Below are 9,531 nucleotides of genomic sequence, written 5' to 3'. Positions count from 1 at the left end.
CTCAAGATTTGATCAGATCGTTCCGTACCTGTCTGCCCAACCACATGTTGGTTATTGTGGGCATGGATCTACCGGAAGACATGGCAACGTGGGATTATTCAGTTTGACTTCGAGACTGAGAGAGCCAATCAATGTCTGGTTTTTCTGGTAGAAAGCGACGCATAGTTTTTCTGATAGCTGTGTTGACTGGCGTATCGCTGACTTCTGTCACTCTATACAGCCACTCGGTCGGCATCCATGGTTGGGTCACCGCGCAGGTGGAGACAGGAAGCAGCGAGCGCTTCTTCGAACAGCGGAGACAAGCGGTATGCTCTTCCAAAGGCGCCGAATTCCGTTATGAGTCTTGGCGTCACCGCGGAGTCCCAGGAAGAAAGTTCGAGATCTCAACCGATCTATTCAATAATGTCATTGCTGACTACTGCGCGCCTTCTGATGTTGGAGAGATCCGGTCAGACAGAGTGGTGGCAGTCACAGCGATAGATGCAAAACATTTTGAGGAGGCTCAAGATTTGATCAGATCGTTCCGTACCTGTCTGCCCAACCACGTGTTAGTGATGGTGGGTATGGATCTACCGGAAGACATGGTAAAGAAGGTCATGGGGATGTGCAACGTGCGATACGTTCAGTTTGACTTCGAAAAGTACCCCGACTACGTCCACTTCATAGGTGAGTACCGCTTTAAGCCGCTGGTAGTTCACAACGTCCTCTTCGACAAGTGGAATGTGGTTGGCTTCAAACCTGATGCTGTGTTTTGGGTTGACAGCTCCATTCGCTTTCGGTGCCGAGCAAAAGACATGCAGAAACGGTCCGGTCCCTCTAAGGCACCAGTCAGCCCTGAGGAGGACTTCCACATTCGGTGGAAGGAAGTAATCGGGGAAGCCGACCTGGCTGGAGTCGCATGGTGCTTCCCTCAAGACTACATAACGTACTACTTTGTGCCCGAAAGCATGTTGGCGTACATTCCGAGCACTTTCACTGACCAAATGGAAAGGATGTTTGGCTCTGGTTGCGTACTCGTATCAAGGGCACAGATGGCCTTGGACGCTGTGGTTTTTTGGTGGGTGACCTGCGCCTTAGACCCGCTATGCATGCTGGATAAGACGGCACAGGACGAACCCTGGTATACAGGCAATCCCTTCGTCAGCCTGGGAATGGACATTCACCAGGTGTGCCATGTGAGCCCAGCGCACACGGAACGGCCGACTGAAGGCGCCAAAAAGCTTCCCTGTTCTAGGACGGACCAGTCATCACTCACTCTTCTTTCAATCAACGCATATGGTCGCAGGCCAGGGTTTCCTAACCTCATATATGTGAGAAGGGAGCCCACCACTCTGTATCCTGACAGTGCCATTGATAGGTGCTGATTGGCTGCATGTGTGTTTTTTAGCTGCACGTATATCGCAATCCAATTTATAAAATGCTGACCTTGGCAGTGCTGTGCCCGGTGACGCTGGGGAGGCTGCCTGAGTCGTTTCACTGGCCCACGCAGCTGACAACCGAAACCAGTAAAGTCATACCGAGCTCCTATAGGCATAAGTTGTGGCTCGACTACCTGAACGAGGGCGGCGCCTACAGCCAGACGAATCACGACTCCCATTTCACGGAGGATCGCCAGCTGCGATCGTTGGGTAGCGTCGTGGACATGAATGCCGTTCCGTCCCGAAGGCAGATGCCAAAGACGCATCCCCCTGACGACTTCGACGTCGTGCGGGTGGACTGGGAAACCATGTTGCGGACTGACGTGCTGGATAAGATCCATGAGTTTCGGTCGCCATACGAACGAGAGATATTCGAGTGGCTCTACGACATTGCTCACCAGGCATTCGACCATGAGGGGTTTAACCACGCTGCGGAGCTCCTGACAAAGGAGGAGACGAAAGAGCGGTTCCGTCAGGCCATGACTGGCGTGGACAACAGCATGCCTCACTGCGACGTCGGGGCGCACAATGTTCCGATTCGACGAGCCTTGGGGTTGTTCCCCGGAGGCCCTTCCAGAAAGAAGCCATGGTCTCTGACCCAGTGGCTTATCGACATGCTCCTGAGTGGTATCCAATCCGGACAGGGGGGTGGTGGCGCATCAGGTCAGATGAATGGAATGATGTCCATGATGATGATCATTTCCATCGTGGAGCAGGTAGCCGCCACCCTAATGGACATCATCCCCCCGCTGCTCCCTCCACCCATCTGGATTATGCGCCCGTTCCCATGCTTGCCCATGCTGACGGGCATCAACTGTCTTGGCTCTGTTCTGTACCCGATTACTTTCCCCGACTTCATTATGGCCCACACCACTGACTCCATGATGGATGGTATTCTCGACGGGTACCCCACGAAGTACAACACTAAGGTCGGGATAACTCATCCAGTGCTCTATAGGGTCTGTGCCGTGATCTATCTGGGAATGAATTGCGCAGCGATATTTCCCATAGTGAGTAGTCCAGAGACCATTAAACACAGTGCTTCATGCCCTTGGGGCTGCAGACGTTCCAGGCAATGCCAGTGTGCCTTCCGCAGTGCATAGCGGTGCTTTTGGCGTGTCCAGGGTTTTGGCTGGATGACCTGTCGGGGCCTTGCGAGTCGCTTTCCTTGCCACCCTTCTGCTCGTTTTCTTTTTTCATCCATCTTCCTAAGATACCGCCGCAGTACATGAGGTTCGAGGACGCTTTTCCGTACCCTCCAGAATGTCCGGAGCCAGATGAACAAATGGACGCACTTCCCGTACCGCCCCCGCCAGACACTGACCCGTTCAAAGAGAAACTCGACGAACACGAGAAAGAACAACCCGTTCCAAGTCCCAGACCGCCCACACCTCCAGGTATACCATCCGTAGTGGACGCTATCCTTCGGGTGCCCACCACCTGTCCCCCCGTCACGCTTGAGCCAAAGCCGCCTGTGGAAGACATATCAGGTGCGCGCGCTGCGGAACTGACGCGGAGATCTGAGCAGGTAGACGTTCGCGATCGCCGAGGGCATGTTCTCGAGATGTAGTTCATACGCCCTCCAGAAGATTTTTATTTGTCAAGACTGCCTGCTCGCATATTCCCACAGTACGATTAAAACTGCATTATGCTTAGCCAAGTTGATGTCCAACCAGCAACATCCTTGATTTTGGCCTCTACCTTAACAGGTGTTGCCTGCAACAACCCTACCACGTCGACCAGAGCAAGACGCGATTACTGGTTCCTTGCAGACTCGCCATTAATCATGCTGACTAAAGCTGATGGATCCGAGCAGGTGCTCCATCTCTCGCTTCGAAAAAAAGTAGAAAGTGGACACCCTGCCAACCAGGTCGAAGCGCCGAGTCCGCCGACGGGGCTCGTCAATGACGCCCCCCCGGCGTTGCCCCCCAAAAGGGGTAGGTCCTGGACTTCGCAATTATCCCTGAAACATTCGCGTACTCCTCCCATCTCTGATGGCCATAAACGGCTCTCATATCAACCCTCCCAATCCACACCTCCCCCCCTCCCTCTTAAAACTGTCGACTTCGAGAGAAGACGAGCTCGTCAACGGATGTCTTTCGGACTCCTGGAAATCCCAAATCCTCCGAATATCCAGACGCTCCCCCTCTCCAAGCGCCTCTCCCACCTCTCCACATCCTCGTCGTTACCAATACTGCAATCAGCTATTTCTTCGAAAAGCAGCACCCGTAGGAGCTTCCGACAGAAGTTATCCAAAGCGTTTAGTGTAAATGATAATAAAAAATGCATAAGTTGAATGTGACCCCAAGACAAACGGCCACGGAATTGATGTCCGTTGTCGTTTTAGTGATACTGTGGAGGAGAACCAGAACCGCCAGCCGCACTCTAGAAATCCACAGTTGTGTGCTCTGTGTGCGTCATCTCGACTGACAAAAATGCCACCCAGGGTGCACACAGCGGTATCAGTGGTACAACCGTCCATCGTACTTCCAGCGGCACGCATGCAATTGCCTCCAAATGCCTTTTACGATTCTACGAAGCCCCTGTCAGCTGGGCCGGTGCACGAGGAGCTGCCGCAACGGCCAGCCACCGCCCGTGCTTTCCGCTCGTATGAGCCGGCACGCCCAGCACGCCCAACCGTGACGTTCGACTCATACGAGAGAGACCCTTCAGTTTTGATAGACGACATCGCTGTCGAGAATGCGCCAAGTTTGCCGCGAGGGACGTCCCCAGGGCCTGCGACCTACGCGTTGCCCCAGTTCGCTCAAGGACTGGGTTTCCACCAACCAGCGACTCGGATTCAGGCCCCAGTCCAGTTCTCTCAAGCGTGCAGCCGACCCCTCAATACGCTTCTTGTGCGGGACCGGCAAAAATTCTTTGGACATAGATCACAGGCACCCCTTCAGCGGCCACCACGGCGGCGCTATCACGGCCCTGGCCTCTGTCCTCCTGGGGTCCCCAATCTGGTTCCCTTGCCATCATTCGACACAGACCTGTACAGGGCGCCGCAGCGACACGTACCACACAGACCAACGGAGGATCCTTCAAGAGCAGGGGAGGAGTACGATCCATACTTCAACCATTCGTTCTCTTTTTTGAGAGAGGACTACGACTACAACCCAGCCAGCTTGCCTAGCGTGCAGCACTGTCTCCTCGAAGGCCAGGGAGTCTGTTGCTGCCAGGATTGCGCAACACGTCGGTTGGCACGCAGGGTACGTAAAAGGAATCGCGATCCCATGTGCGGGTGGCGATTGATCTAATGTGTTGAGTCATGCTTCGTAATCCAATGAAAAAGTCACAAAAAGCACCGAATTCGGATGGATCCGGATTCGCCCCTTTTGGTACCTCGGGGGTCCGAGTGTAAGGTGCCTCCACTAAACCTGCGAGCAGGCACACCCGCAGACAAGAAGAAGAGCATCTATATGTTCAAAGTCCGCAGCAGTCCACCGTTGCACAGTCATAATACGGTGCACTTGCGGTCTCAGAACTCCACAAGTACTGTGCACCTTAGGTCACAGAAATCTGTTGATAGTTCGTTCAGGACTGAAAGCCCTTTTCGAATGGAGGGCTTCGCGTTCGGGACTCCCCACTGCCAGGAGAAGCCAACTGTGACCCGAAGTGTTATGTCGGCTAGCACTGCGCACACGGAAACCTCCACTGGAATGCCGCCCAGTCTCACGCTTCGACTGGATATGTGCCCTCCCAGTGCGGATGCCAATTACCTCTCATCGGACGAGCTCACTCCGATGTCTCGCGTCGAGCTGGAAACCTTCAGAAGCACGGCTGCCAAGCGCTTGGCGTCTCGTAACGACTGGGAGACGCAGTTCGCGTGCATCGATTCAATTAGACGTCTTGTACAATTCGACCCGGAATTTCTAACGTCTCAGAAAGTCACCTTATTGCGCTCTGTGTACTCCGGACTATGTCGAGCACTCGAATCACCTCGTTCTTCCATCTGCAAGAACAGCATGCTGTGCCTGCGTGAGATGTTCACCTCGGCATGCCTCGAGGACTCATGGACCACAGAGGACTTGGCGGTGTGTCTGGACCGCTTGGCGCGGAAAGCGTCAACGGCATGCGGGTTTCTAGCCGTTGAGGCCAAATACTGCATCAAGGTGGCCGCAATACACCTCGAACCCGTAAAGCTCTTGGCAGCTGTAGTTGAAATTGTAGAGAGGGACGGTCGAGTGGCCGGAAAGCCACTAGCGTACATCCTGGAGATCATTGGCATCACTGCTATTCGGTCTGGTTACAACTTCTGGCATGCAATTACTCCCGTCAGACTAAGCCCCATCCTGGAAAAGACTGTCTCGTATGCATCCGTCGGCGCCAACCATGTAAGAAAGAGCTGTCGCGTGCTCTTAGCGCTCCTGCACAAGTGAGCGGCCGAGGATGTATGACGCAGTGTTGTAGGCAACTGGAGCGAGATCGTGGCACGATTTCCCCAGATGAAAACGACTGTCGAGGCGCTTTCAAAGCTAGGTGACAAGTACCGGGCCTCTATCGAAACTGCTGAAGTCGAGCTAGGCATTCAGTGGCCTGAGTTGCACGAACGGGGTCTGTCGCCTGGAAGTAGACCGAGTACTCCTCGGTGCTCGACGCCAGAAACCCCAAGCAGGACCCACAGCGGCATCGTATTCTGCCCTCGGTCCCTCACCCCGTCTCCCAGATGCCAAGAGCCCCGCAACGCGGATTCGCGCGAATCAAGCGATCTCCAAAGGACAGACACCTCCAACAGCTTTTCGAATTCCGAACGCTTTTGCTCATCGGCGCCGAAGAGGCGCCGACGAGCCATTTCAATTCTGCTCAAGTCCCGACAACCGACGGCACAGGGGCTCTCCGGTCTTCGAGGATTGTCCAGCTCGCAACCGTTTGCTACTCTGGAGGACCTGACGCTGCATAGCACACGCGATCACAACCTATGACCACGAAGCCGCTCGAAGTCGGAGCACAAGAGAAGAAGCACGCACCACTGCAATGAGATGCGTCAAAAAAGAAGCGCTATTGCATTAAGTCACAGATGTTGGTGTATCACTTATACTTTCAGCGACCGGAGTCTCTCCTTTAGGCGTTCAGTGGACACGTTAAGCAGCTGGTTCGATGCGTGCAGCGCCTCCAGGATGGTCACACAACCAGGCAACAAGTTCTGGCCCGTGAATGAGCTGATGTCCTTGTTCTCCTGGATGTTGGCCGCCATGACGCCAACAATCTTGCCGACCGCGGACTGGTCCTGAATCAGCAGACACAGGTACGCGTGAACCGCGGTGCAGAAGCTGGTGAGCTTCCGACCAGCCTCTTCAGGAGCCAGACTGCTGAGGTCCCCGAAATCGAATGTCTGGAGGCTTTTTTCCGCAGCTGTCAACGCGTTCAACTGCTTCTGCATGTCGGCTTGCCTTTGCTGTTTAGAGGCCGCTGTTTTGGCCTCGCAGGGTGTGGGATTCTCTGTGGGGTCCAGCGTAGAGTCCACTGTCTGCGCAGGAAACATCACAGGTGGTACTGAAAGCGGAGCCGGCCGTCTGACGGAAGATTTCATGGCTATAAACTTAACCTTGCCTGTCGTGATCCGTGCTGTCGCGGGTGTTGAAGTGGCATTAGACGCGGCCTCGTGGCCTGAGTCACTGGTATCCCTTAGGAGCGGGTTGCACATAGAGCACCCTCCACTGCAGTAGGCACAGCCAGTACGGAGGTCCACCTGGGCCCAGGTTTTTTTCTTCTTGCGCTTCTTCTTCGTCATGTCAAACGGCACAGGAGACGTCTCACTGCCAAAGTCCCCCCCAGAAGATGACTCTTTCTCGTGTTTTTCTACTTCCTCGGCCCAGGATGTAACCTGTTGAGAAACCTTGTCACCATGAGGTGTCTCTCCCTCATCATTGGATGCTTGGGTAGTCAGCGGGGCAGTCACACTTGTGGAAACCGCAGGTGTTTGAGAGTTACTCCTGGAGGCAGGAGAGGTTGACGCTGTACTCGTGTTGACGGTCGAAGTATGGCCTGGTTTCGTGGTCACGTGCGGTTGCGTCAAAGCCGTAGCAACCCTCTCTGTGGAGGATTTTGCTGGTCCCTGAGAGGTGCTCCTGGAGTTGACGGCCGAAGTGCGTGTAAAAGCAGGGTCAGCTTTCGCGATGACAGAGTGTGGTCGGGTCACAACTGTAGTACCCGTCTGTGTGGAGGATTTCGCTGGTTGCGGAGCCATCTGGGAGTTGCTTCTGGAGACAGAAGAGGTTGACGCTGTAGTCGTGTTGACGGTCGAAGTGCGTGTAGAAGCTGGGACTGCTTCCGTGGTGACTGCGTGTGGTCGGGCCACAACTGCAGCAACCTTCTTTGTGAAGGATTTCGCTGGTCCCTGAAAGTTGCTCCTGGAGGTAGACGTTGTAGTCACAGGCCTCGCAGGTAGAGCTGACGAACTGGCGAACGACTTGTCCTTGACATCATCATCGTCCGACCAGATCTCGTCTTCCGATAAATCTTCCGGCTCCGGTTTGCGCGTCGAGACGAATACATGGGAGGTCTGGCAACGAACGTACTGCCGCACGATTCCTGCGATCTGGTCTTCTATGTCGGAGAACGTTACTGTGCTGTAGAATGCGCTTCGTTGGGCAACATCACCCAAGAATGAGGCCAGCACCTGCTCACCCGGAACCGCACCCCTTCGATTCTTGCTCGAAATGATGCCCATGAGAAGGTCAGCTGCCTGGTTTCTTAATTGTGGGTCACCTGAGAGTGCAAGATTACGGACAATTTGAGCACAGGACGTTGGGGGGGTTACGCCAATCGTTGGTGGCCTGGAGTAGAAGCGGTCAGTCGAGTACTCTCGGTTTGACAACTGCTTATTAGATGGCACCGAAGTGAGAACTGCGTTAACAGGAGCGCAGGGCTGGAGCTGGAGCTGGAGCGTTTGCTGAGCAACGGGAGAACGAGGCGCCATCTCACCAGCAGGGGAATTGTCAAGGTGGGTCAGAGCAGGGGCATGTGTGGCTTGTAAGGGCTGCGAAACACTCACAGGTTGCTGACAGGTGACAGCGTACTGCTGACCACTGTGCTGCGAAGCACTCACAGGGTACTGACCTCGCATAGCGAACTGCTGACAGCTGATAGCGTACTGCTGACCGCCGTGATGCAGCGCACTCACAGGGTACTGACCGCTCATAAGGAACTGCTGGCCACCATGCTGCGGCGCGCTCCCAGGGAACTGCTGACCACCATGCTGCGGCGCACTCCCAGGGTACTGCTGCGAACTCCCAGGGTACTGCTGCGCACTCACAGAATACTGCTGCGCACTCACAGGGTACTGCTGCGCACTCACAGGGTACTGCTGCGCACTCACAGGGTACTGACCGCTCATAGGGAACTGCTGACAGTTGACAGCGCACTGCTGACCACCTTCAGAATTCACATGGTACTGGAGCTGTTGATCGTTCATTTGATACTGTGAAACCGTTGTTGGTGGCGAAGGATACGCGCACGTACGCGTAGACAGGGGAAGGGTTGACGGTCGAGCTGCTCCCACTGAATTGACGACGTTGGTTACGGCGTTGTGGCCCAATACCGGAGCGAACGACTGCGGCATGGGCCGGGCCATAGATTGGGGCATGAATGTCGCGCCCCCAGTTCCTGGCTCGTACACGTGAGCAGACATCGGAAAACTGGAGCCCAGCCGAACCCCAGTTAGGTTATCTCCGAGTATAGATACAACACGCATCAAATATATGTGAATTTTAACGAAGTCTATGAGAGGGATTCAAAAGCGGATTCAAAGGCGGAGGAGTCGGATTTATGTGCGCGTATGAGACTCGTGTGTTGCGGGAATCTACAATTCACCATCTATTCCTCTGTTTTCATGCGAATCTAACATGAAAATAATTACACATTATGAAGCTGTCCGCATACCCCAACTGTCAGACAGGTCCCTTGCTCTCTTCGCTTGTATTCAAGAACTTGTCAACGTCGGCTCAGTCCCTACTGAGTCCTGAAAAGTTCAAAGAAGCTCAGGAGCTTGTCAATATTAGACTGCGTAATAAGGCCGCTGGCGCGTCTGCCCCCGCAGTCCCCCCCACAGCCGCCAGGCAGGTATAAACAGAGGGCGCGGCCGACGCCGAGGCGGGGGGGGGGGGGGGGG

General features: G+C 54.7%; 4 protein-coding genes across 6 annotated transcripts; 3 read left to right on the top strand and 1 right to left on the bottom strand.

Moving 5' to 3' along the window:
• Window positions 1-131: 131 nt before the first annotated feature.
• On the top strand, window positions 132-1,364 carry KVP18_005049 (uncharacterized protein; the record flags this gene model as incomplete). Its single annotated transcript, XM_067949373.1, has 1 exon — window positions 132-1,364. The coding sequence occupies one exon, from the start codon at window positions 132-134 to the stop codon at window positions 1,362-1,364; it is 1,233 nt and encodes a 410-aa protein (XP_067805752.1).
• Window positions 1,365-1,417: 53 nt separating this feature from the next.
• Window positions 1,418-2,988, top strand: KVP18_005050 (uncharacterized protein; the record flags this gene model as incomplete). Of its 2 annotated transcripts, none has more annotated exons than XM_067949374.1 (2): window positions 1,418-2,428; window positions 2,491-2,988. In XM_067949374.1, 2 exons carry the CDS (start codon window positions 1,418-1,420, stop codon window positions 2,986-2,988), a joined length of 1,509 nt encoding a protein of 502 aa, XP_067805753.1. The 2 variants fall into 2 exon arrangements, with proteins under 2 accessions (XP_067805753.1, XP_067805754.1); XM_067949375.1 differs by having other exon boundaries at window positions 2,458-2,988.
• A 1,747-nt stretch (window positions 2,989-4,735) lies between these two features.
• KVP18_005048 (uncharacterized protein) lies at window positions 4,736-6,343 on the top strand (the record flags this gene model as incomplete). Of its 2 annotated transcripts, XM_067949372.1 has the most annotated exons (2): window positions 4,736-5,796; window positions 5,824-6,343. In XM_067949372.1, the coding sequence occupies 2 exons, from the start codon at window positions 4,736-4,738 to the stop codon at window positions 6,341-6,343; spliced, it is 1,581 nt and encodes a 526-aa protein (XP_067805751.1). The 2 variants fall into 2 exon arrangements, with proteins under 2 accessions (XP_067805751.1, XP_067805750.1); XM_067949371.1 differs by lacking the exon at window positions 5,824-6,343 and having other exon boundaries at window positions 4,979-5,800.
• A 110-nt stretch (window positions 6,344-6,453) lies between these two features.
• On the bottom strand, window positions 6,454-9,114 carry KVP18_005051 (uncharacterized protein; the record flags this gene model as incomplete). The annotated part of the gene is made up of 1 exon (XM_067949377.1): window positions 6,454-9,114. One exon carries the CDS (start codon window positions 9,112-9,114, stop codon window positions 6,454-6,456), a length of 2,661 nt encoding a protein of 886 aa, XP_067805755.1.
• Between the last annotated feature and the right edge of the window lie 417 nt (window positions 9,115-9,531).

Source organism: the organism of the source record quoted next (genome assembly GCF_019968955.1).
Source record: "MAG: Porospora cf. gigantea A chromosome Unknown PgA_NODE_922_length_9531_cov_409.391, whole genome shotgun sequence".
NCBI lineage: Eukaryota > Apicomplexa > Conoidasida > Eugregarinorida > Porosporidae > Porospora > Porospora cf. gigantea A.
Note: the sequence above shows the minus strand (reverse complement) of the source record. Positions and strands in the feature narration are given on the sequence as shown.